The sequence below is a fragment of the Hyperolius riggenbachi genome, chromosome 7 (assembly GCF_040937935.1).
Source record: "Hyperolius riggenbachi isolate aHypRig1 chromosome 7, aHypRig1.pri, whole genome shotgun sequence".
In the NCBI taxonomy this organism is placed as follows: domain Eukaryota; kingdom Metazoa; phylum Chordata; class Amphibia; order Anura; family Hyperoliidae; genus Hyperolius; species Hyperolius riggenbachi.
In genome coordinates this window covers 299,326,811-299,354,586 of record NC_090652.1, presented here as the reverse complement: position 1 = coordinate 299,354,586, position 27,776 = coordinate 299,326,811, and the positions used below count along the sequence as shown (strand labels likewise).

Here is a 27,776-nt window from a genome sequence, read left to right as displayed (position 1 = left end):
GGAAGAACCCCACCTCGGGTTCTCTTTAAAGGACTTACGAGGCCAAGAATTTAGAAAAAAAATAAAAAAAGTTAGCTACCTGCGTCAGCTTGTCAGGCACCGAGGACGCCGTCCACGCCCTCCGTGCCGTTCTGCCGGGTCCCCGCCGCTCAGTAGCCCCCCGAACGGTCCCCGGCCGCGCGGCCCGGGTCGGGCTCTCCAGCCTGCACAAAGATGGAGGCCGGAGCTGGCCGCGGCTGCGCAGTACGCATAGCCGCGAGTGCAGCTGCGCAGCTCTGAGGCCAACCCCCCGATCCACGTAACAGTAGCGTGGATCGGGGGGTTGGCCTTAGAGCTGCGCAGCCGCACTCGCGGCTATGCGTACTGCGCAGCCGCGGCCAGCTCCGGCCTCCATCTTTGTACAGGCTGGAGAGCCCGACCCGGGCCGCGCGGTCGGGGACCGTTCGGGGGGTGTCACGGACGGTTGCGTCCTGTAACCGCCCGTGAAGGAAAGCGATCGCGCTCGATCGCTCTGCATCGATTGCGCTTCAATCGATGCGATCTGGGTTGAGTGTGTAGGGGCAGCTGCAGTCCCTTCTCACTCAAGAGAGAGAGCACCAGCAGGCTGGATGGCTCTTTTGATATGCTAATGAGCCTAATCTGCCTGGAGGGCCCTGGCTTCAAGCTGTGCTGATGGCCATCCATCAGGTACAAGGTGACAAGCATCCTGGCAGAAGCAATCTAGCTGGGGGGAAAGCCAGACCCACTGGCTCCCTCACTGCAGGGGAGATGACACCTAGCTGGCTGCCCCAAACTTCAAAGAAGCCTTTGCCTGGGAATAACCTCTGTCTCATAGCCATATCTATAACTTCCCAGATCTGTCATATTTCTGGGGTTCCTAAGGTGGCAGCAGTGCCAAACGTGGGGGAAGGGTAGCATGAGCCCCGGTGCTGGTTCTGAGGAAGTTTCAGAACATTCGGAGGTAAGGACTACCAGTTAGGCAGTCTCAAAATGCCCTAATGGTACCACAGGGGTCCCACCCCTCATGTTTGGTATCAGACTGCTGGGTACATCGAGGCAGATCTGGAAATATTAGTAAATCTGCCCTGACCTGTACGGTTCTGTGAGATAGAGCCCATATATGGGTAGATATGATTTCTAGCCCCAGTACAAGAGGAGGGCTCATCTCATCTTTGAAGGAGGTGTATAGCTCCCCGCCCTCACTCCCTCCTACTGAAGCAGGGGCATAAGAATGGCTGGGGACTAAAACTCAGTGTCCTCCATTCTGAAACATCTTGAACTCCTTTATGCCAGCTTGAGGATATGCTGGCATCTGCCTGGTCTGAACTCTGGACTTTGATTGAAACCAAGGACTTTACAAGTTTTCCCGCTAAAGGACCTCTTTCCACCTACTAAGTATTTTTCTCCCTTCTTTTATTTTCTTACTGGTTATTACTGTCTTAACGATTGTTGATTTTAATAATTGTCTGTATATATTAATTATTTATATTGCGTGAATAAACGACTTTCTCCAAGTCATTCACTTTCCGCTACCCTACTTATCAGCACACACACAGAAGTGATCCCGTGTCTCTGAAGATACGCTACTGTTTGTTGTTGGCTAGACAGAATATCGTGTGTTTAACCGTTTTATTCGCAGGATTAGTCAGTCAGTTAGTGGGCCCCACGGTCCCATAGTAACCGCGGTGGTGGCAGTTTACTCTGAACCAGGAGGTGACGTTGTAATCACCCGTATCTCACAGGCTCCCTTCTGAGTTGTCTGCGGCTAATTCTTAACGGTTCCTGCGCATTGACTGCGACCAGAGTTCGCACGATCTGTGCGCTGGCACCGTTTAGAAGGCTAAGTGCGGTCAGCCACTGAGGGCTCCTGTGACAGTGGTAGGCAGCGGTGAGACCTGTGTTGTGCTGAAAGTATCTGCGATAGCGCTAGCGCTATCGAGAAACGAACTAATTCGTTGGTGTAGCTGGAAGGCAATATATTTTTTATATATACAGAGAGACTGTGTAGCCAGTACCCCTCCCCAAAAGTTTTATTTTATTTGGCATGGAAATGTCCGGGAACTACCAGAACATGTGCCTAGCAGACCTGGAAAATCTTTGCGAAGAGAGGGGCATTGGCATCCTCCGCAAGACAAAACGGGACCTGATGGCCGACTTGTCCAGATGGGATACCCAGCAACTGCGGGAGCCGGGAGTGTCCGCTGAGGTGGATACCAGCCCATCTGACAATCAAGGGGAACCAGAGGCTGAAGATCTTAGGCGTACAGAGGTTGAGCATCCTGCGGGCCCTGTTGCAACAGTTACGCCAGAGACTGTCAGTATGAACCCCAATCCCAGAGTTTCTGACATTACTCGCCCGGAACTGGCCAGTACTGGACTGTCCAGGGGTGCTGACCCGGTAATGCAGCAGGCATTACAAAAGCTGATGGAGACTGACCTGGACAAGTACATGCAGTACATGGAAGCCCGCGAGGAACGGGAGCGCCAATCTGCAGAGGCGCGGGAGAGACGACAGCATGAGCTCGACATGGCAAAGGTTCAACAGGCCAGCCGGAGTTCACCGCCCAGCCTCCCTGCGGAAGGAGCTGCAGCACCCGTAAGTGCGAAATTTAAATTTGCCAATATTGAAAAAGACACTGACATTGACTTGTTTTTGCGGTCTTTTGAAAAAGCATGCCGTCAGTATCGTCTGTCCCAAGACCAGTGGGCCAGACATCTGACACCTTTGCTGCGCTACAAAGCGCTTGATGCCTTCGCAGAATTGCCTGCGGAAAAGGATAATGATTATGCTGCTATAAAAGACGCTATCATTACTAAGTACCAGCTGACGCCAGAAGCCTATCGGAAAAAGTTCAGGGCCTGGCAGAAAAAATCTTCTGACTCGTACCGAGATGTGGTCAGCAGCTTGCTTACCACACTCCGCCAGTGGACACTAGGCCTCACCAAAGGGTCTTATGGCGTCCTGGAGGACTTGATAGTCCTGGAACAATTTCTGAACATTTGCCCTGCTGATGTACGACAATTTGTGCTAGAACGCAAGCCGGCTTCAGCAACTGTCGCTGCAGACCTTGCTGAGACTTTTGCAACTACCCGGGTGGCTGATACACGCAGAACTGTCCCATCCAGCTGGAGAGGAGGTCAGCCCAATACCTCGGCAGACCCTCCTGCCCCTGTGAGCCGTCCGCCACAGAGGCCACCCAGCGCAGCTGCTGCACCCAGGCCTGCAGCGCCTGGAGAGGTCATCTGTCACTACTGCCGCCAGCCCGGACACATGAAGTTCGACTGCCCGGAGCGGAGACAGACACCACCAGCACCTGGATCATCTGCATCACCTGCACCTCACCCACAGCAGAGGCATCCCGCCAGCGAACCACAGCCTGGATCATCAGATTTTGTCCTGTTTGCCCGCGGAAAGGAAATCCGCGACCGAACCGACCAGCAGCAACTTGTTAGAGTGAACGGCAAAGTTGTCACCGGATTCCGAGACACCGGAGCTGACATCACGTTAGTTCACTCACACCTTGTGCCAAAGGAGAGCATCAGCTCCAGCCGATCCCTTGCCCTTACTGGAGTAGAAGGCACCCTTTTTCACATAGCCCACGCCAGAGTGAAGCTGGATTGGGGAGTGGGAGGGGTCCAAGAAAGGGTTGTTGGGGTTATGAAGGATCTCCCAGTCCCTGTGTTGCTAGGGACTGATTTGGGCAAGCTTGTGTCCTACTATGAACCTGCCACGACCGCCTTGTCGCTCACGGAAGGAGACGGACTCTCCACCCACCACCAGGTACTTTATACACTTGGGGGAGCACCAGGGGGAGGTGGGTTGAATGTGCCCAGTTCAAGGGTACCAGGTTCAATAGTGCCTGCTTCAAAGGCACCTGAGTTTGATGTACAGACTGTCTGTTGTGAGGATGCTGTAACTGTACCTGGGTTTACTGTACAAACTGTCCGTGATGAAAATGTTCCTGTTACTGTTATAAATGCTTGTGACAATGATGTAGGTAATGCCAATATGTGCCATTCTGACAGTGTACCTGTGCTAGCAATACCGCGCAGCTGCACTGCTCAGAACCCGAGCTCAGAACAGGTGGAGGGGGTTCCGGCCTCCTCCCCCTCCTCTGACCGCAGGGATGAGACCTTTCAGCCGCTGGCCTCGTGTGACATGAGCCAGTTGGCTGAAACTGACAGCGCCGTATTCTCAGCCGCACTACAAAGTGACCCAAGCCTGGAGGTGCTCATGCAGCAAGCCGCTGAGCCCCTCGCAGACGGGGCCGCTTTCAAGGTGTACTGGGAAGGTGGGAGACTGTACAGTGAGTCTGCACAGCCCCCTACAGGTAGATCCCCCGCGAATACCAAATGGCTTGTGGTCCCGAGTGCGTTCAGGGGACATGTGCTGAAATCCGCACATGGTAATCCTCTGACCGGGCACTCGGGTGTCCGCAAGACACTCGCCGGTATTCGGAAACAGTTTTATTGGCCCCGGATGAACAGGGATGTAGCCAACTACTGCAGGGCATGTGCCGTCTGTCAGGAGCTGGGAAGGTCCAGGGATTCCCGCGGGGTTCCCTTAGGTCCACAGCCACTCAGCAGGGGAACCCTGCGTGGGCTGGCTGTTGACCTAACCAACCCACTGCCCGTTGTCCGCAGTCCCGGCAGACACCACGTCCGACTGCAGTGGCGCAAACGCCCTGTCCAGAACGGTCCATGTTGGTTCAACACAAAGCAGGCAGCCGACACCAAAACGCCGACGGGCTATCCCGTTGCAACGGGGAACTAGATCAGACATCGCAGGTTAGCGGCAACGACACACATCTTGCTGATGCATGTCTATCTGCCTTCTCCCCAGGGGGGGCTGTCACGGACGGTTGCGTCCTGTAACCGCCCGTGAAGGAAAGCGATCGCGCTCGATCGCTCTGCATCGATTGCGCTTCAATCGATGCGATCTGGGTTGAGTGTGTAGGGGCAGCTGCAGTCCCTTCTCACTCAAGAGAGAGAGCACCAGCAGGCTGGATGGCTCTTTTGATATGCTAATGAGCCTAATCTGCCTGGAGGGCCCTGGCTTCAAGCTGTGCTGATGGCCATCCATCAGGTACAAGGTGACAAGCATCCTGGCAGAAGCAATCTAGCTGGGGGGAAAGCCAGACCCACTGGCTCCCTCACTGCAGGGGAGATGACACCTAGCTGGCTGCCCCAAACTTCAAAGAAGCCTTTGCCTGGGAATAACCTCTGTCTCATAGCCATATCTATAACTTCCCAGATCTGTCATATTTCTGGGGTTCCTAAGGTGGCAGCAGTGCCAAACGTGGGGGAAGGGTAGCATGAGCCCCGGTGCTGGTTCTGAGGAAGTTTCAGAACATTCGGAGGTAAGGACTACCAGTTAGGCAGTCTCAAAATGCCCTAATGGTACCACAGGGGTCCCACCCCTCATGTTTGGTATCAGACTGCTGGGTACATCGAGGCAGATCTGGAAATATTAGTAAATCTGCCCTGACCTGTACGGTTCTGTGAGATAGAGCCCATATATGGGTAGATATGATTTCTAGCCCCAGTACAAGAGGAGGGCTCATCTCATCTTTGAAGGAGGTGTATAGCTCCCCGCCCTCACTCCCTCCTACTGAAGCAGGGGCATAAGAATGGCTGGGGACTAAAACTCAGTGTCCTCCATTCTGAAACATCTTGAACTCCTTTATGCCAGCTTGAGGATATGCTGGCATCTGCCTGGTCTGAACTCTGGACTTTGATTGAAACCAAGGACTTTACAAGTTTTCCCGCTAAAGGACCTCTTTCCACCTACTAAGTATTTTTCTCCCTTCTTTTATTTTCTTACTGGTTATTACTGTCTTAACGATTGTTGATTTTAATAATTGTCTGTATATATTAATTATTTATATTGCGTGAATAAACGACTTTCTCCAAGTCATTCACTTTCCGCTACCCTACTTATCAGCACACACACAGAAGTGATCCCGTGTCTCTGAAGATACGCTACTGTTTGTTGTTGGCTAGACAGAATATCGTGTGTTTAACCGTTTTATTCGCAGGATTAGTCAGTCAGTTAGTGGGCCCCACGGTCCCATAGTAACCGCGGTGGTGGCAGTTTACTCTGAACCAGGAGGTGACGTTGTAATCACCCGTATCTCACAGGCTCCCTTCTGAGTTGTCTGCGGCTAATTCTTAACGGTTCCTGCGCATTGACTGCGACCAGAGTTCGCACGATCTGTGCGCTGGCACCGTTTAGAAGGCTAAGTGCGGTCAGCCACTGAGGGCTCCTGTGACAGGGGGCTACTGAGCGGCGGGGACCCGGCGGAACGGCACGGAGGGCGTGGACAGCGTCCTCGGTGCCTGACAACTGACGCAGGTAGCTAACTTTTTTATTTTTTTTCTAAATTCTTGGCCTCGTAAGTCCTTTAACCACTTAAGGACTGCAGTCATAAAACCCCTTAAAGGGAAGGTTCAAGCAAAAAAAAAAAATGAGTTTCACTTACCTGGGGCTTCTACCAGCCCCATGCAGCCATCCTGGGCCCTCGTAGTCACTCACTGCTGCTCCAGTCCCCCGCTGGCAGCTTTCTGACCTCGGAGGTCAGGGCCGAATTGCGTACATTTTTACACATTCCCGCTAGTGCAGGAACATTAACGCATACATTTTTACGCGTTAGTGGTGCAACGCGTAAATTTTTGTTCCTGCACTAGCTGGAATGCGTAAAAATGTATGCAATGTGGCCCTGACCTCCGAGGTCAGAAAGCTGCCAGCGGGGGACTGGAGCAGCAGTGAGTCACTACAAGGGCACAGGATGGCTACATGGGGCTGGTAGAAGCCCCAGGTAAGTAAAACTCATTTTTTTTTTTTTGCTTGGACCTTCCCTTTAAGGACCAGAGCCTTTTTTTCCATTCGGACCACTGCAGCTTTCACGGTTTATTGCTCAGTCATACAACCTACCACCTAAATGAATTCTACCTCCTTTTCTTGTCACTAATACAGCTTTCTTTCGGTGCTATTTGATTGCTGCTGCGAGTTTTAGTTTTTATTATATTCATCAAAAAAGACATGAATTTTGTCAAAAAAATGACTTTTTTAACTTTCTGTGCTGACATTTTTCAAATAAAGTAAAATTTCCTATACATTTGAGCGCGAAAGTTATTCTGCTACATGTCTTTGATAAAAAAAAACCCATTCAGTGTATATTTATTGGATTGGGTAAAAGTTATAGCGTTTACAAACTATGGTGCCAAAAGTGAATTTTCCCATTTTCAAGCATCTCTGACTTTTCTGCGCACCTGTCAGGTTTCATGAGGGGCTAAAATTCCAGGATAGTACAAATCCCCCCCAAATGACCCCATTTTGGAAAGAAGACATCCCAAAGTATTCAGTGAGAGGCATGGTGAGTTCATAGAAGATTTTATTTTTTGTCACAAGTTAGCGGAAAATGACACTTTGTAACAAAAAAAAAAAAAAAAAAAGTTTCCATTTCTTCTAACTTGCGACAAAAAAAAATGAAATCTGCCACGGACTCACTATGCTACTCTCTGAATACCTTGAAGTGTCTACTTTCCAAAATGGGGTCATTTGTGGGGTGTGTTCACTGTCCTGGCATTTTGGGGGGTGCCTAATTGTAAGCACCCCTGTAAAGCCTAAAGATGCTCATTGGACTTTGGGCCCCTTAGCGCAGTTAGGCTGCAAAAAAGTGCCACACATGTGGTATTGCCGTACTCAGGAGAAGTAGTATAATGTGTTTTGGGGTGTATTTTTACACATACCCATGCTGGGTGGGAGAAATATCTCCGTAAATGACAATTGTTTTCTTTTTTTAACACACAATTGTCAATTTATAGAGATATTTCTCCCACTCAGCATGGGTATGTGGAAAAATACACCCCAAAACACATTATACTACTTCTCCTGAGTACGGCGATACCACATGTGTGGCACTTTTTTGCACCCTAACTGCGCTAAGGGGCCCAAAGTCCAATGAGTACCTTTAGGATTTCACAGGTCATTTTGAGAAATTTCGTTTCAAGACTGCTCCTCACGGTTTAGGGCCCCTAAAATGCCAGGACAGTATAGGAATCCCACAAATTACCCCATTTTAGAAAGAAGACACCCCAAGGTATTCCATTAGGAGGATGGTGAGTTCATAGAAGATTTTTTTTTTTTGTCACAAGTTAGCGGAAATTGATTTTAATTGTTTTTTTTTCACAAAGTGTCATTTTCTGCTAACTTGTGACAAAAATAAAATCTTCTATGAACTCACCATACTCCTAACGGAATACCTTGGGGTGTCTTCTTTCTAAAATGGGGTCATTTGTGGGGTTCCTATACTGCCCTGGCATTTTAGGGGCCCTAAACCGTGAGGAGTAGTCTTGAAACCAAATGTCGCAAAATGACCTGTGAAATCCTAAAGGTACTCATTGGACTTTGGGCCCCTTAGCGCACTTAGGGTGCAAGAAAGTGCCACACATGTGGTACCGCCATACTCAGGAGAAGTAGTATAATGTGTTTTGGGGTGTATTTTTACACATACAGATGCTAGGTGGGAGAAATATCTCTGTAAATGACAATTATTTGATTTTTTTTACACACAATTGTCCATTTACAGAGAGATTTCTCCCACCCAGCATGGGTATGTATAAAAATACACCTCAAAACACATTATACTACTTCTTCTGAGTACGGCGATACCACATGTGTGACACTTTTTTGCAACCTAGGTGCGCTAAGGGGCCTAACGTCCTATTCACAGGTCATTTTGAGGCATTTGGATTCTAGACTACTCCTCACGGTTTAGGGCCCCTAAAATGCCAGGGCAGTATAGGAACCCCACAAGTGACCCCATTTTAGAATGAAGACACCCCAAGGTATTCCGTTAGGGGTATGGTGAGTTCATAGAAGATTTTTTTTTTGTCACAAGTTAGCGGAAAATGACACTTTGTGAAAAAAAAAATACATATCAATTTCCGCTAACTTGTGACAAAAAATAAAATCTTCTATGAACTCACCATACTCCTAACGGAATACCTTGGGGTGTCTTCTTTCTAGAATGGGGTCATTTGTGGGGTTCCAATACTGCCCTGGCATTTTAGGGGCCCTAAACCGTGAGTAGTCGTCTTGAACCCAAATGTCTCAAAATGACCTGTGAAATCCTAAAGGTACTCATTGGACTTTGGGCCCCTTAGCACAGTTAGGCTGCAAAAAAGTGTCACACATGTGGTATCGCCGTACTCAGAAGAAGTAGTATAATGTGTTTTGTGGTGTATTTTTACATATAACCATGCTGGGTGGGAGAAATATCTCTGTAAATGACACTTTTTTGATTTTTTTTACACACAATTGTCCATTTACAGAGAGATTTCTCCCACCCAGCATGGGTATGTGTAAAAATACACCACAAAACACATTATACTACTTCTCCTGAGTATGGCGATACTACATGTGTGACACTTTTTTGCAGCCTAGGTGCGCTAAGGGGCCCAACGTCCTATTCACAGGTCATTTTGAGGCATTTGTTTTCTAGACTACTCCCCACGGTTTAGGGCCCCTAAAATGCCAGGGCAGTATAGGAACCCCACAAGTGACCCCATTTTAGAAAGACGACACCCCAAGGTATTCCGTTAGGGGTATGGTGAGTTCATAGAAGATTTTATTTTTTGTCACAAGTTAGTGAAAAATGACACTTTGTGAAAAAAACAATAAAAATCCATTTTCCGCTAACTTTTGACAAAAAATAAAATCTTCTATGAACTCATCATACACCTAACAGAATACCTTGGGGTGTCTTCTTTCTAAAATGGGGTCACTTGTGGGGTTCCTATACTGCCCTGGCATTTTACGGGCCCAAAACTGTGAGTAGTCTGGAAACCAAATTTCTCAAAATGACTGTTCAGGGGTATAAGCATCTGCAAATTTTGATGACAGGTGGTCTATGAGAGGGCAAATTTTGTGGAAACGGTCATAAGCAGGGTGGCCTCTTAGATGACAGGATGTATTGGGCCTGATCTGATGGATAGGAGTGCTAGGGGGGTGACAGGAGGTGATTGATGGGTGTCTCAGGGGGCGGTTAGAGGGGAAAATAGATGCAATCAATGCACTGGGGAGGTGATCGGAAGGGGGTCTGAGGGGGATCTGAGGGTTTGGCCGAGTGATCAGGAGCCCACACGGGGCAAATTAGGGCCTGATCTGATGGGTAGGTGTGCTAGGGGGTGACAGGAGGTGATTTATGGGTGTCTCTAGGTGTGATTAGAGGGGGGAAATAGATGCAAGCAATGCACTAGCGAGGTGATCAGGGCTGGGGTCTGAGGGCGTTCTGAGGTGTGGGCGGGTGATTGGGTGCCCGCAAGGGGCAGATTAGGGTCTAATCTGATGGATAACAGTGACAGGTGGTGATAGGGGGTGATTGATGGGTAATTAGTGGGTGTTTAGAGGAGAGAAGAGATGTAAACACTGCACTTGGGAGGTGATCTGATGTCGGATCTGCGGGCGATCTATTGGTGTGGGTGGGTGATCAGATTGCCCGCAAGGGGCAGGTTAGGGGCTGATTGATGGGTGGCATTGACAGGGGGTGATTGATGGGTGGCAGTGACAGGGGGTGATTGATGGGTGATTGACAGGTGATCAGTGGGTTATTACAGGGAATAACAGATGTAAATATTGCACTGGCGAATTGATAAGGGGGGGGTCTGAGGGCAATCTGAGCGTGTGGGCGGGTGATTGGGTGCCCGCAAGGGGCAGATTAGGGTCTAATCTGATGGGTAACAGTGACAGGTGGTGATAGGGGGTGATTGATGGGTAATTAGTGGGTGTTTAGAGGAGAGAATAGATGTAAACACTGAGCTTGGGAGGTGATCTGATGTCGGATCTGCGGGCGATCTATTGGTGTGGGTGGGTGATCATATTGCCCGCAAGGGGCAGGTTAGGGGCTGATTGATGGGTGGCAGTGACAGGGGGTGATTGATGGGTGGCAGTGACAGGGGGTGATTGACAGGTGATCAGTGGGTTATTACAGGGAAGAACGGATGTAAATAATGCACTGGCGAATCGATAAGGGGGGGTTTGAGGGCAATCTGAGCGTGTGGGCGGGCGATTGGGTGCCCGCAAGGGTCTAATCTGATGGGTAACAGTGACAGGTGGTGATAGGGGGTGATTGATGGGTAATTAGTGGGTGTTTAGAGGAGAGAATAGATGTAAACGATGGATTTGGGAGGTGATCTGATGTCGGATCTGCGGGCGATCTATTGGTGTGGGTGGGTGATCAGATTGCCCGCAAGGGGCAGGTTAGGGGCTGATTGATAAGTGGCAGTGACAGGGGTGATTGATGGGTGGCAGTGACAGGGGGTGATTGACAGGTGATCAGTGGGTTATTACAGGGAAGAACGGATGTAAATAATGCACTGGCGAATCGATAAGGAAGGGGGTTGAGGGCAATCTGAGTGTGTGGGCGGGCGATTGGGTGCCCGCAAGGGTCTAATCTGATGGGTAACAGTGACAGGTGGTGATAGGGGGTGATTGATGGGTGATTGATGGGTAATTAGTGGGTGTTTAGAGGAGAGAATAGATGTAAACGATGGATTTGGGAGGTGATCTGATGTCGGATCTGCGGGCGATCTATTGGTGTGGGTGGGTGATCAGATTGCCCGCAAGGGGCAGGTTAGGGGCTGATTGATGGGTGGCAGTGACAGGGGGTGATTGACGGGTGATTGACAGGTGATTGACAGGTGATTGACAGGTGATTGACAGTTGATCAGGGGGGATAGATGCATACAGTACACAGGGGGGGGGAGGGTCTGGGGGGGTCTGGGGAGAATCTGAGGGGTGGGGGGGTGATCAGGAGGGAGCAGGGGGCAGTTTAGGGACTAAAAAAAAAAATAGCGTTGACAGATAGTGACAGGGAGTGATTGATTGGTGATTAGGGGGGTGATTGTGTGCAAATGGTGGTCTGGGGGGTGGGCAGGGGGGGGTCTGAAGGGTACTGTGGGCGATCAGGGGGCAGGGGGGGGCAGATCAGTGTGTTTGGGTGCAGACTAGGGTGGCTGCAGCCTGCCCTGGTGGTCCCTCGGACACTGGGACCACCAGGGCAGGAGGCAGCCTGTATAATACACTTTGTATACATTACAAAGTGTATTATACACTTTGTAGCGGCGATCGCGGGGTTAACAACCCGCCGGCGCTTCCGATTGGCCGGCGGGTTGACGTCGCGGGTGGGCGGAGCCTATTGCCGGTGGATGCGCGCGCATCCCAGCGCGCGATCCCCGGCCAGAGAGTGCCCCAGGACCTGACGCCAATCTGCGTTACGTGGTCCTGGGGCTGCCACTTTGCCGCCGCCAATATGAAGTAGGCGGTCGGCAAGTGGTTAAGAACAGATTCAGGTTAAGAACGAACCTATAGTCCCTATCTTGTTCATTAAAGCAGATTATAACCCTGCATTTCATCTTTGCTCTAAAACATTATTTACAGGCTGCATATTATATGCAACCAGCATTTTTTTTTTACTAGACCAGAATTCGAAGGGTTACACACAGAGCTTGAAAGTTCAGTGTAGTGAAATGCAGATGCATCCAAACTTTAGATAATGTTATGTTGTGTTTACTGAAATGTATCAAGTGAGGAATGTGACACATTCTCTGACTGTGGAGAAGCAGCTCCACACAGACAGAGAGTCAAAGCATGTTTTGCCTTCACTACATAATTGATAAAACCAGTTATTAATAAAATGCAAAGTCAGCTCACAAAGCAAACAACTGTACTTTTGGGAACCTATAATATCTAAATGAATACTAATACTTGTGCACAAATGCAATTATGATAACCGTATGGCATATAAAAAGTAGGAAAACCTGTTTTTATTGAATATTTTATCAGGGTTTTAAACCACTTTAACCGGGGACTACCTGTATTTCAATAATATGAAGAAAAATGAACCAGGATAGAAATGACCAGTGTGGTTTGAATGAAAAAACAACATATTTTTCTTATGAAATCTGTATGGTATGCGTGACTAGGGGTGTGTCAAGACCATGATGAGGGGTGTGGCAGGGGCGTGGCTTAAGTGTCCCTCTTTCTTATCTCAAAAACCTGGGAGGTATGCATGTTCTGACATCCTTCCAGAACTGTGTTATTTTGTCCTTCTACCTAAGGTAGAGTTCAGACAGCCTTTAATCATTTGACTCGGAAACAGGAAGGCCCTTGTGAAGGGTTCCGGAGCACCAAACACAGCAGAGGCATCTTGAAAATAGCTGTCACTCACCGCCTCAGCTGAAATAGATTACAAAATGAAGGCTGACACAAGGACTTGAGCTTGTTTTCAGAACTGGTGGATAGGAAATGCTTTTTTCTTTAGAAGTGGATGGACAGGAAATACTTTCAGTCTTGTTATTGTACTATAGGAAGCTGAACAGTTTATCTTCCCAACTTTTTCTATATGCGGTATTGAGAACATGACTTTTGCTATTTGAGCACCTTGTGATTTTTTTGTCTGTTTTTTATTTGTTATATTTCATATAGATTCCTCAGAATTTGTATTACCAGCTGACAGTGATGAGCGAAAATGCTAATATTATTTTTGCAGTCATGGTGAAAATAATGTTAAATTCGATTTTGGAGCAAAAATTCCGTTGAAAATGTGTTTAGTTATTTTTCGCAAAGTTTCACGGTAAAAAAAATAAATAAAATTTTGTTTTTCTGAGTTGTCGCACTTATCACGATTTTTTTTTTAGGATAAAATATTGATTTTATTTGCATTTTCGTTGTAAAACCTTGATTTTTGTATTTTTCATATGAAAATGACTTTGGCAAGATTTTGCAAGCAACACTGCCAGCTGAGTAGATTTGATAAAAGTGGAAGCCACACAACAAACTTCAGGTGTTGCCCACTGAAAATGACACTAAGGGCCAGTTCACAGTGCTCAGTTGAGTTGTAGAATAATTCTACATGTCAACTCACTGCCTATACAATGCTATGGGCCTGTTCACAGAACTGCGTTGTAACTGATTGCGTAATTCTAACTCACTGCATGCAGGATTGTATTAAAGACTACTATATGTCCAGTCTCCATTGCAGTTCATTGTCATTGAGGGCCCGTTTCCAGTATCGCAAATCCGCATGCGTTGCCCGCATGCGGATTCGCACAGCCAATACAAGTGGATGGGCCTGTTTCCACTTGTCAGTTTTCCTGAGCGTTTTTCTGTGCAGGATTTTTCTGCACAGCCCTCAGAATTCGCCTGCGTGTGGAATACAGGCGAATCGCACGCAATGTATTTAATAGGGAAATCGCATGCGTTTTCCCCATGCGTTTTTTGCCGCGAATTCGCATGCGATTTTGCATAGGTACCCATGTTAATTCACACAGGCAGTGACATGGTTAAAATCGCATCACCCTGACCTATGCAAAATCGCATGCGAAATCGCGGCAAAAAACGCATGAGGAATCGCACCCGCATGCGATCTGCCTGCGGTGATTCGCCGGCGATTCTGCAACGCAATAGTGGAAACGGGCCCTCAAACGTGTGAGTTATACACCTGACTACTGTGAACCTAACCTAAGGGTCCTTTTACACTTAATGCGTTGGTATGCGTTTTTTCCATAGAAGTGCATTATAAAAAAAGCTTTCAGTTAAACACGTATAGTGGGAACTGTGCCATAGGAAAACATGGGCATTACTATGAAAATTAGTTTTCTTTTAGTTATAACTGAGAGCAACTGATTAAGTGTAAAAGGGGCCTAAGTCGGTGATGGCTAAACTTGGCACTCCAGCTGTGGTGGAACTACAAGTCCCATGAGGCATTGCGATACTCTGACAGCTCTAAGCATAACTCAGGGAGGCAGAGGCATGATGGGATTTGTAGTTTTGTCACAGCTGGAGTGCCAAGGTTAGCCATCACTGGCCTAAGTCGTATAAGTAATATAAAAATATAAGGGGTATGCATTTACTTACCTCTAGTAAGGTAGTTCAGTAGCGCGACCGTTACTACGATAATGTACAGTGGGTCATGCTACTACATATCTTGCGGAACTTACAGGCTGAAGTAACGATAATATTGCCCTGTGCTGGGCGTGTTCGTTAACCACTTTACCCCCCGCAGTACGAATTTCTCCGTCCCTTTTTTCCCCCTAAAAAAACCAAGGGACGGAGAAATCCGTACCTTCCGCGCTACCGCCGCTGCCCACCTCCCGCAGCTCGTGCACGCGCTTCCGCCGCTCGTGCACGCGCTCCCGCCGCTCGTGCACGCCGCCGCCCACTCGCCCGGAGATCAATGAACGGGAAAATCCATTCCGTTCGTTGATCTAAGCCCCCGCAATGATCCGCTGCTTCTATTAGAAACAGCGCAATCATTGTGATTTTCCCAGCCTCGTACTGCTTCCTGTAAGCGTCCTTCCGGACGCTTACAGGTCACATGTAAACAAACTCACTGTGGACATCTCATGGCCAAATAGTAAAACTACACCCTAAAGTATTTTACATATACAAATACATTAGTTTTCCACAATAAATTAACTCATTACCTCCCACACTCCCCAATTTATTTATTTTTGTGATAAAATATATATATGTATATATATATATATATATATATATATATATATATATATATATATACAGTAAAAAAACAAAAACAAATAGTTACCTTGGGGACTGAACTTTTTAAATATTTATGTCAAGAGGGTATAACACTGTTACTTTATAAACTATGGGCTTGTAATTAGGGATGGATGCAAAACTGAAAAAAATGCACCTTTAATTCCAAATAAAATATTAGCGCCAAACATTGTGATAGGGACATAATTTAAACGGTTTTATAACCGGGACAAATGGGCAAATACATTTCATGGGTTTTAATTACAGTAGCATGCATTATTTAAAAACTATAATGGCAGAAAACTGAAAAATAATATTTTTTTCCCACATTTTTTCCTATTTTCCCATTAAAACACATTTAGAATAAAATAATTCTTGGCATAATGTCCCTCCTAAAGAAAGCCTAATTGGTGGCGAAAAAAACAAGATATAGTTCATTTCATTGTGATAAGTAATGATAAAGTTATAGACGAATGAATGGAAGGAGCGCTGAAAGGTGAAAATTGCTCTGGTGCTCAAGGAGTAAAACCCCTCAGTTGTGAAGTGGTTAATATTATCGGTGTTTGATGAATCAAGTTAGTTCAATCCATGCCCCAGGCTTTAGATCAAATGTGATAAACAGCGCAAAGTAGAGCAAGGCAAGAAATGAACCACTTGCAATGGCTGTGTTGTGTATGCATGGAAGCCATAGAAGCAAGTAGTATTTAAAGATGATTAGTTAGGATTGTGTATTTCCGAACAAACATGGAGTTTAATTTTGAAGGAAACCTGAAGTCAGAGGTATATGGAGGCTGCCATATTTATTTTCTTTTAAACAATACCAGTTGCCTGGCAGCCCTGCTGATCCTCTGCCTCTAATACATTTAGCCATAAAGCCTGAACAAGCATGCAGCCTATCAGGTGTTTCTGACATTATTGATCTGACAAGATTAGCTGCATGCTTGTTTGTGGTGTGATTCGGACATTACTGCAACCAAATAGATCAGCAGTGCTGCCAGGCAACTAGCATTGTTTTAAAGGAAATACATATGGCAGCCTCCATATCCTTCTCACTTCAGGTGTCCTTAACTTATAGTTGTGTAGGAAGCAAAAGGCTACCAAGTCTCTGCTTGATTTAGAGCAAATCTTTTGGCTTTGACGTCCACTATAATCCAATTCACAATTATATCAGAATACGCTCTTGCCGGCGATATTTGATGACCAGTTATTAGTCTGATGATGTCTTAATAACTGTAACGTGAGCATTATGTCGGCAGAGCCTTCCTGGCCCATTAGCTTGATCAGGAATAATGAGAAATAGGAAGACGATTTGGTCCAGTCATTGCCGCAGTCAGATGATTTATCATGTGGGCGGGCTTTGTGTGTGGGCGGGCTTTGTGTCAGTCTTCCTGGTATCCTGCGGGTGATAGTCTGGGGTCCCGCTGAGATCTGCTTCACGGAAAGCCTCATACAGCCAGCATGTGCTATTAACCCATTCCTCCAATCACAGTCTAAATCCAGCTATTCCAGAGGCTGCCAAATTTAAGTGGAAGCGTCAAAACATTACAAAACAGCTTCATGAATGAAGCACAACACTCTCAAAAAAAGAAAAAAATCCATATAGTGAAATATTAACGAAAGACCAGGGCCGGGCCAAGGCATAGGCTGGAGAGGCTCCAGCCTCAGGGCGCAGTGTAGGAGGGGGCACAGAATTCATTCAGCTGTCATTCCTAATTGTGTTTGAAGCAGAAAGAAATAAGAAAAGGGGATACATGGCAGTGACTGCAAGCCAGATAACTAGATATTAAGGTGTTGGGGATGTTGTGGGCCCTGTGGCCCTCTTAGTCTAATAGCAATCAGTGTGTGACGGCTGGGGTGGCAGGAATGGAGGGGCGCACTTTGGTGTCTCAGCCTTGGGTGCTGGAGGACCTTGTCCCGGCTCTGCGAAAGACCTATACTCTCTCGGTTATATACAGTGATGTACAGTGGCGTAGCAATAGGGGTTGCAGAGGCAGCGACGGCATCGGGGAACGTGGGCCAGAGGGGCCCTTCCTAAACCAAAGTATGTTTATTGGTTCTGTGGTGGTAATAATCACTTCTATAGATACTTTGAATAGTGATAATCATTAACAAACCGTTCCCCATCCTCTTCTTGCACCTCAAGCACAGTAGATGACCTTGGCAGGTTTTGTTCCGCCATATCAATTGTTACGTATAGAGTTCTTGGGGGGGCCCCAATGTAAAACTTGCACCGAGGCCCACAGCTCCATAGCTACGCCACTGGTGATGTAGCAATAGGGGATTTAGAGGCTGTGACCGCACCGTGGCTCCTGGACCAGAGGGATCCATAAGGGGTCTTTCAAGAGCCGCGCATGCGCAGGACCCTTATGGTGAATACACTGGGTTAAAGGAGCTGCCAGCGGGACAAAGAAAGGGTACCGCCGAGGGACCTCGTGGGCTATTGGGGGCTGGAGGAAGCCCCAGGTTCCGTTTATTTTCTCTGTTTGGGGTCCCTTTATCTAGCTGTTTTGTTACTCTGATGACATCTTTCTGCACTACAGCAGTCCTTGGTTGGTTTTGGGGCCTCATATCAATAGAGTGCTTGGGGCCCCATGTAAAACTCGCACTGGGGCCCCAAGCTCCTCAGTTACACCACTGGTTATTTAAATAAAAGTCATCTTTATTTGAACACAAGCATGTTATTAAAATCATTTAAAACCATCCATACAGCAAGGGGCAACGAGCATAATACTAGAGTATCCTCTGATGAAGCAGCAGGAGCTGCGATACATGTGAGGGACAGCATGGGGTTGGATTGTTCGGGACACTTGTTGTGGTTAGACTTTTTACAACAATGACTATAGACTTTTTGGAAGATCGGTGTCCCTGTATAGGAGCTTTATCTAGGGAGTAGGACCAGTAGTAGAGGCAGCGTTGTACTTAAAGAGAACCCGAGGTGGGTTTGAAGAATATTATCTGCATACAGAGGCTGGATCTGCCTATACAGCCCAGCCTCTGTTGCTATCCTAAACCCCCCTAAGGCCCCCCTGCACTCTGCAATCCCTCATAAATCACAGCCACGCTGCTGACAAACAGCTTGTCAGAGCTGGCTGTGTTTATCTCTATAGTGTCAGTCTGCTGCTCTCCCCGCCTCCTGCAGAACTCCAGTCCCCGCCTGCATCCCTTCCCTCCCTGCTAATTGGAGGGAAGGAACGGGGGCAGGGACCGGAGCTATGCAGGAGGCGGGGGGGGCAGCTGAGACTGACACTACAGATGTGAACACAGCCTCACAGCATGGCTGTGATTTATGAGGGATTGCAGAGTGCAGGGGGACCTTAGTGGGATTTGGGATAGCAACAGAGGCTGGGCTGTATAGGCAGATCCAGCCTCTGTATGCAGATAACATTCTTTAAACACACCTCGGGTTCTCTTTAAGCCTCCCTGCTTGTTTCCATACATTTTTGGTCTTTCCGTGTATGGTGGCTGTTTGGATTGTTGTATTTTGCTTACAGTAGTGTTGCTGATATACATTTATGACATGTCCATTATTGCTATTTATATTATGTCCACGCTGTATGGATGGTTTTAAACAGTTTTAATAACATGCTTGTGTTTAAATCAAGATTACTCCTATTTCTATAACTGAGTTCGATTGACTCTAAACTTTATTCCCAACCTTTAAATGGATATGTTACTAATGTTAATATGAAGGAAAATGAACCAGGATAGAAAGGACCAGTGTGGTTTGAATTATAAAACAACATATTTTTCTTATGAAATCTTTATGACATGCGTGACTTGGAGTGTGTTGGGGGTGTGATCAGGGGGCGTGGCTTACGTGTCCCTCTTTCTCATCTCAAAAAGTTGGGAGGTATGCATGGATTCCTTTTTTTTTTAAAACATCACACAGGAGACACTTTGGAACACATTCACTAAAACCATTTCTGGGTTTATCTAAAAAATCTGCAGTTACAGGTATGTGCGACTACAGTCACACGATCTAATAGCGGCAAATTTTACTCAAGACCGGTTGAACTTAGGTTCTTCATTAGGTACTTATCCGTTAGCCGGGCGCATCCAGCAGGTGGCGCTAATTACTATTCCCCCTCCAGGCCGACATGGATAGTAGGGAAAGATGTAACTCTGGTGGAGTTTTGTCGCCACCTGCCGGATGCGCCCGGCTAACGGATAAGTACCCTTCATTATTTTCTATCCTTGGAGAACCTAAAAAAAATATTAGGTCCTCAGACTAAGCAGGCATGGTCAGATTAAACACTTCTGGACCGCCCATATTAAAATCTATGTAGTGACCTTGTGTGTGTAGCGGCATCTCTGAAATTACTGGATATAATCCATTGTCTAGGTTCAATTTTCTACTTGTATGTCTACAGATGGCTGATAAGTCAGAATCAGGTACCCTGGAGGGTGACGAGTTTGTTCTGTTCTACAAAGCTCTGACCCAGCGAGATGAAGTCCTGAAGATCTTCCAAGACTACTCCAAGGATGGGAAGAAGCTGACACTGCTGGAGTTTGTGGACTTCCTACGTCAGGAGCAGCTGGAGGTGGAGAATACGGAGGAATTTGCCATGGACCTTATTGCTCGCTATGAGCCATCAGAGACTGGTGAGATGATGGATGTGGTCAGACAATACCCTGTGGATATTACATATCCAATCTGTCTTATGAAAGTGTCTGAGACATTTATTGTGGTAGCTATTATCATCCACCAGAGGCCTTGAATAGAGGGATGAAATGAGATCAATTCGGAAATCTTTGGGAGCCGAGTGCTCCCGAAGAGTGACCGCTCCGTACTGAGCATGCACGACCACGCTCTCTCGGCGCACTTGCTCATGCGCAGTACGGAACACTTGGCTCCTGAAGATTAGCGAAGCTTCTCACAGCGGTGGAAGTGAGCAGTCTCCGACCCATCGGTTCAGAAACTGCTAACAGAGGATCTAGCGCTGGAACGCGGGCAACGTGAGGAGAACGGGAAGGCTCTATACTGTAGGATCCAGGGCCTTAAAGGGAATGTCCAAGCCAAATAAAAAAATGAGTTTCACTTACCTGGGGCTTCTACCAGCCCCATGCAGCCATCCTGTGCCCTCGTAGTCATTCACTGTTGCTCCAGTCCCCCGCTGGCAGCTTGCCGACCTCGGAGGTCGGCGGGACGCATTGCGTACATTTTTACGCATTCCCCGCGTTAAATTTTTACGCATTGACCCAGTGATGTGTAAAAATGTATGTGTTAATGTTCCTGCACTAGCGGGAATGCGTAAAAATGTACGCAATGCGTCCCGCCGACCTCCGAGGTCGGCAAGCTGCCAGCGGGGGACTGGAGCAGCAGTGAGTGACTACGAGGGCACAGGATGGCTGCATGGGGCTGGTAGAAGCCCCAGGTAAGTGAAACTCATTTTTTTATTTGTCTTGGACATTCCCTTTAACTCTCTTAGTATCTGTTTTTTGTTTTTCTTTTAATTATTATTTTTGCTTCAGACTTACTTTAAAAACTTGAATTTTGAAATTAGCTAGGTGGTCACATGATGCCTAGACTCCCAGAATGCAATGCTCTTCCTCCAAGAATGATCAGGGGAACTTGATCATGCTGAGAATCTCAAAGTTCAGGCATTTCATTTTAAACATTTGTCAGCAGGAGGTAAAGCAAAGGACAATAATGATGAATCATGGAGACTAGACAAAACAAGACAAATAACATTTATATCGCGCTTTTCTCCTGGGGGACTCAAAGCGCCAGAGCTGCAGCCACTAGGATATGCTTTGTAGGCAGTATCAGTGTTAAGGAGTCTTGCCCAAGGTCTCCTACTAAATAGGTGCTGGCTTGAAGGTGGAGTATTTAGGAGAAAGCAATAGAAATAACAATAAGTAACCTGAGGAGTAATCTGGGCCTCTCCTCTCTTCCAGCCCAGAAGCTCCATGCTCTCAGTATTGATGGCTTCCTCAGTTATTTGCTGTCCCGGGAGGGATCTGTGTTTGATGTGAGCCACCTGCAGCTGTACCAGGACATGACGCAGCCTCTGTGCCATTACTTCATCTCCTCCTCACATAACACCTACCTGATGGAGGACCAGCTGCGGGGGCAGAGCAGCGTGGAGGGCTACATCCGGTAAGTCCCCATACCGGCATATGATTGAGGTGACTGAGGAGCTCCCGGCATACAGCTATACACTACGTACTTTACTGGCCCGATAGACTTGTAGTTCTGTCCATCCATGGTTTCTGTTGTTTATTTATTGCTGTATGTCATAATCTCTGAATTTTTACGCTTTTATGCTGTTGTATTTATGTGGCTTGTTAATTGCCTACCTGGTCAATAGGAAAAAAATGTCAATAAAAAAATATTCGTAGCCACAGTCTGTATAGTGGGTGATCCCGGAGGCCGCTATTTTAACGTGCCAAAATTTCCATTTATAGCCACTAATCATGGCTATATAAGCATGGGCACCTATGTCGGCTTGAGAGTGGTTAAAACATGAATAACTTTTTAAAGGGGTTCTGTAGCATGTATAAAAAAACAAACAAGTAGATGAAGAAAGATGGAAGCTGGCACTGCTGCAGGTGGTCAATTTAATGTCGTAACATAGTAGGTACAAACGTGCAATAGTGTAACAAACATGCAAGTTACAATTGATGAAGCACATACCCTGTGAGAATGGGCATAGGTGGTGGTGGGTGCTCTGCACTGATGCCTGACGGCCGTTTCGCGCTAAGCAGCGCTTCTACAGAGGCCTCCGCAGAAGCGCTGTTTAGCGCGAAACGGCCGTCAGGCATCAGTGCCCAGCACCCACCACCACCTATGCCTCTTCTCACAGGGTATGTGCTTCATCAATTGTAACTTGCATGTTTGTTACACCATTGCACGTTTGTACCTACTATGTTACGACATTAAATTGATCACCTGCAGCAGTGCCAGCTTCCATCTTTCTTCATCTACTTGTTTGCATCATTGTCAGCTTGAGCACGCATCAGTGGGTGTCCAGGAAACAAGGAGGAGGCATATTTGAAAAGGCCCTCACATGTCTACTGCATGATCTGCATTGAGTGGTATTAACCTGTAGTGCCAACCTTCTGCTTCCTTTTACTTCATAAAAAAACAAAAACTGACATTACCTGGGGCTTCTATTGGCCCCCTGTAGCTGTCATGTCTCTCGCCATCCTCCTACCATCCTCCGTTCCTCTCCCCGCTGTGCGTCCTTGGCTGCACACGTGCTCACTCCCGTGCACATAATCAGGAGATTACTTTCGTACGGCGCCTGCGCAGTACGCTAACGATGATGTGCGCAGGAGCGAGCATTATTTGTCTAGTTAGACGAATAATTAGACCGGCGGCAGGGAACGGAGGATCGGAGGAGGATGGCGCAGGACATGACAGCTTCAGGGCGCCGATAGAAGCCCCAGGTAAGTGTCTGTTTGTGTTTTTTTATACATGCCACAGAACCCCTTTAAAGAGACACTGAAGCGAAAAATAATGATGATATTATGATTTGTATGTGTAGCACAGCTAAGAAATAAAACATTAAGATCAGATACATCAGTGTAATTGTTTCCAGTACAGGAAGAGTTGAGAAACTCCAGTTGTTATCTCTATGCAAACAAGCCATTAAGCTCTCCGACTAAGTTAGTCCTGGAGAGGGCTGTTATCTGACTTTTATTATCTCAACTGTTCCTGGACTATTTACTTTTCCTCTGCTAGAGGAGAGGTCATTACTTCACAGACTGCTCTGAAAGACTCATTTTGAATGCTGAGTGTTGTGTAATCTGCACATATTATAGAATGATGCAATGTTAGAAAAAACACTATATACCTGAAAATAAAAGTATGAGAATATTTTCTTTGCTGCTAATTTTCTAGTAATTATTCATAGTACACAACCAATTCACTATATCATATTTTTTTTTTCGCTTCAGTGTCTCTTTAAGGACCAAAGATTTGATTTAACACAATAAATGTTCTTAAATAATTAAGCAAAGCTCGGTGTGATGGTATTCTACAGAGTTTTCCTGTAAAGAGGGATTGTCAGCCATAAAATCAAATTCCATTTACTCTCTGCTCTGTGTTTATTATGTAGACTACATCCTGACCCTGCATTGCAAGTATTCCAATATAATCATAAATGTTTCTACGATAATGAATCTTATTTGGTGGTACATCGCAGAGGAGAGAGAAGCTTGTTATCTTCCCCTCTTCCTCTACCAAATTCCTGCTCCTCACTCATTGGCTGAGGGCAGCTCAATGTGACAGGCTGAGAAGTAAAATACACCACACCCCTCTGCAGAAGCTGCTTAAATACGATCTATGCTGTGCTCACATGTGTTTACAAAGAAAGCTAGATATGACTGTGCGGTTTCTAAAAAGAGTCTTGCACACTACATGTGATTCCGATTTTTTTATAAGATCCGTTTTTTGATTCAGATTAAAAAAAAGTACTGCATGCTGCTACGTTTTTTTAATCGGAATCAAAAATTGGATTGTATAAAAAAATCGGAATCGCATGTAGTGTGCAAGAGGCCTAAGGGAGGAAATGATGTCAGGATTGGCTCCAGTCAGAGGCAATAAAGATGGAAAATGCCTGGAACAGGTGTCTCTTTATTTACTATATAAAATTCATTGAAATTTAAATGTGAAGAGTACAATACATGTGTTATGTAAGTAGATCAAGTATTTATCTATTTATATATGTTGTTTTTTTTCCCTGGATTAGTATGGCTGTCCCTGCGGCTTAAGGATGGGGGATCTTGCCCAGGTCTGCCATCTCTGAGTGCCATGTTTTGTCTTCCTCTGCAGGGCACTGAAGAGAGGTTGCGGCTGTGTGGAGGTGGACACCTGGGACGGCCCCAATGGAGAACCAATCGTCTATCACGGCCACACTTTTACTTCCAAGATCTTCTTTCGAGACGTGGTTTCAGCCATCAATAAGTATGCATTCAGGGTGTGTAACCTGCAGGCAGGAACAGACCTGCCTCATGTTCTGGGGGTGGAAATAGGAGGCTGAAAAGTACTTTAAGTAATTGGAAATTTTTATTATTAAAAGTGAGAAGCACATGGAGGCTGCCATATTTATGTCCTCTTAAACAATACCAGTTCCCTGGCAGTCCTGCTGATCTCTTTGTCTACCGTAGTATGCATATACTGTAAATCACACACCTGAAACAAGCATGCAGCTAATCCAGTCTGACTTCAGTCAGGAACATCTGATCTGCATGCTTGTTCAGGGTCTATGGCTAAAAGTATTAGAGGCAGAAGATTTACAGGACAGCCAGGCAATCTGCATTGTTTAAATGGAAATAAATATGTCAGCCTCCTTCTTTTTTTCCTTAGGCAGGGGACACACTTGTCTTTCAGTTTTCTGCGCGCATTTTTCGGCATGCTTTTTCTGCACACCGTGTGTGTTTATATGCAGAAAAACGCGCACGTTTGTACTAGCGTGAACTAGGCCATTGATTAACACCAGTTCTCATCAGTTTTTCTGTGCAGAAAACATGCATGAAAACAGTCAAGTGTGTTCCCTGCCTTAATTAAAATTGATTGAGATGAGAGGTGATCAATTAGGGCTCATTTCCACTATAGCGAATCCGCATGCGTTGTCCGCATGCGGATTCGCACAGCCAATACAAGTGGATGGGCCTGTTTCCACTTGTGCGTTGTGTGGAGAAAATCTGCACGGCAGAGCCGTCAGAATTCACTCCCCGCACACCGCTAAGCGAATCGCATACAATGTATCTAATAGGGATATCGCATGCGATTTTGGCATGCGTTTTCCCTTCGATTTCGCATATGAGGTGATGTTAATTTACACAGGCAGTGACATGGCTAAAATCGCCTACCTACTACCCTATGCGAAATGAAATCGCGGGAAAAAACGCATGCAAAATCGCACCCGCATGCGATTTCGTCTGCAGTGATTTCCCGGCGATTCCGCACCGCACAAGTGGAAATGCAGCCTAAGATGCTAATAATTCTGTCTTGCGTGCAAATTTAACAGAAATTATGTGAAGCAGCCATTTGGCGCCCATCTGGCTAGTTATACCGAGAGGCTACCTATACTAGCTGGCCACAGCTGGCTACATATACTGGGGGATCCTATCTAGTACTGGGTGCTCTTTTGGCCACCGATACTGGAGGGCTACTTAATACTGGGGGCACCTTTTCACTACCTAAAACTGTTGTGCTGGGGTAAGGAGGCCTGATCAGTTTTTTCAGGGGGAACAGCCAAAATTTTGCTATGGGGTACCATGATTTCTAGGTATACCTATGCTCCTCCCCCATTTAGGGCCCTTTTCCACCAGCGCCCGCTGGCTGAATCGCAAAAACGCAAACCGCTAGCGATTTTACAATCGCTACGGTTTGCTTTTTAACATAGGAATCGCGGTAGGTAATTTCCACTACCGCGATTCGTTTTTTACTTGATCGCGATCGTGCCGCGGAGCGACTTTTGCCGCGATTTTGCTATGCAGTGCATAGCATAGCAAAATCGCGGCCGCGAACGTCGGGGAATCGGCGGTAATTGCGATTCAGCAATCGCTAGCGCTCAGCGTGAACGCTAGCGATTGCTAGTGGAAAAGGGCCCTTAATGTGATTCTTGCCAGATCGGGACAGAGTGTTATGCTCTGTACACACGATTCGAATTTCCGGTCGATGTCCCGCTTGATTCTCTTCTATGAGAGCTCGATTAGAAAAACAATTGAAAATAATACCGGACATGACAAAAATTATCTGTCGAACCATCTATCTAACACAAAATTGTATGGTGTGTGCCTAGCATTAGGGATGGTAGAGATGGTCAATGACATGCTAGCAGTTTTGAGTTGATACAAATGTTATGTTAATTGTTGGCACATTTAGGTAGCTTGGAACAGGACCAATCAAAACGATCATCTACTGTGTTTGAATGGCCCATTTCCCAGAGGCATAAAACTTGCCTAAAATGAACATAACATCTACTATCTGTAAACGATTAGCATCCCATTGACCATACCTGCTGTGTATTTCATCTTGTAGCTTTTAGAAGAGGGGCAGCTCTCATATTTCAGTCCTGACAGGTAGAGGAAGGCTCTTAGCTGACTGTGGGAAGGTTACATAGATGTTATGGGACAGCTGCCAGATCTGGGCAGCCTGATTGGGTGCCAGCTGATTGGCGATAAGGAGGGGATGATGCCAGTCTTGCCTGCCCCAGACAGAGTGTCCATCAGTGTCACTGTCCCTTATCTGGAGAGCCACGGTGCAGACGGAGGAAAGACAATCTGTCTTCACAATAAATATTACATGGTCCCTTTAAAGTGAGCCACAATAAATGAACAGGTGCTGAAAAATGATCCCAGGAGATTGTGGGGACTGACAGACGTATGAGCTGATGGGACAACACTGGGACTCAGAGCTGGGTGGCACTCACAGGGCTAGCAGCTCTGGAATTCAGGGGACTGACTGGTAAGCCCTGGCGTCAGGGGACTAAATAGTTATGGCACTCAGGGAGCTGGGGAGCTCTGACACTCAGTGGGTTTATGAGACTAAGGCACTTGGGGGCTGGGCAGCACTGGCATTTAGGGGTTGGGCAGCTTTAGGACTCAGGGACTGGGCAGCTCTGGAACTCGGAGGTTGGGCAGGTTTGACACTCGGGAGTTGGGCAGCTCTGGCACTTTGGTGCTGGACAGCGCTGGTATTCAGGGGTTGGGCAGCTCTGCTACTCAGTGCTTGGGTGGCTCTGGTACTTAGTGGTTGGGCCACTCTGGTACTCTGGGACTGGGCAGCTCTGGAACTCATCGGTTGGGCAGGCTTGGTACTCGGGGGCTGGGCAGCTCTAGAACTCTGCGGTTGGGTAGGTTTGGTACTTGGGGGTTGGGCAGCTCTGAAACTCTGGGGTTGGGCAGGTTTGACACTCGGGATTGGGCAGCTCTGGTACTCAGTGGTTGGGCAGGTCTGGCACTCGGGGGTTGGGCAGCTCTGGCACTTAGTGATTGGGCAGCTCTGGTACTCAGTTGTTGGGCAGCTCTGGCACTCAGGGGTTGTGCAGCTTTGGCACAACCAGGATTGGGCAGCTCTGGCACTCAGTGATTGGGCAGCTCTTAATCTTCGGGGCTGGGCAGCTCTGGAACTCAGGGGTTGGGCAGGTTTGGTACTTGGGGGCTGGGCAGCTCTGGAACTCGGGGGTTGGGCAGGTTTGACACTCGGGGGTTGGGCAGCTCTGGTACTCGGGAGCTGGGCAGCTCTGGTACTCAGGGGCTG

General features: G+C 46.9%; 1 protein-coding gene across 2 annotated transcripts in view; it reads left to right on the top strand.

The window, feature by feature from the left end:
* Positions 1-27,776, top strand: part of PLCD4 (phospholipase C delta 4) — a 94,669-nt gene that overhangs the window by 43,879 nt on the left and 23,014 nt on the right. For both annotated transcript variants that reach the window (XM_068246048.1, XM_068246046.1), the window contains 3 exons: positions 19,933-20,164; positions 21,461-21,662; positions 24,342-24,486. In XM_068246048.1, the coding sequence (XP_068102149.1) occupies positions 19,933-20,164; positions 21,461-21,662; positions 24,342-24,486 (579 nt within the window). The remainder of the gene's footprint in view (positions 1-19,932; positions 20,165-21,460; positions 21,663-24,341; positions 24,487-27,776) is intronic.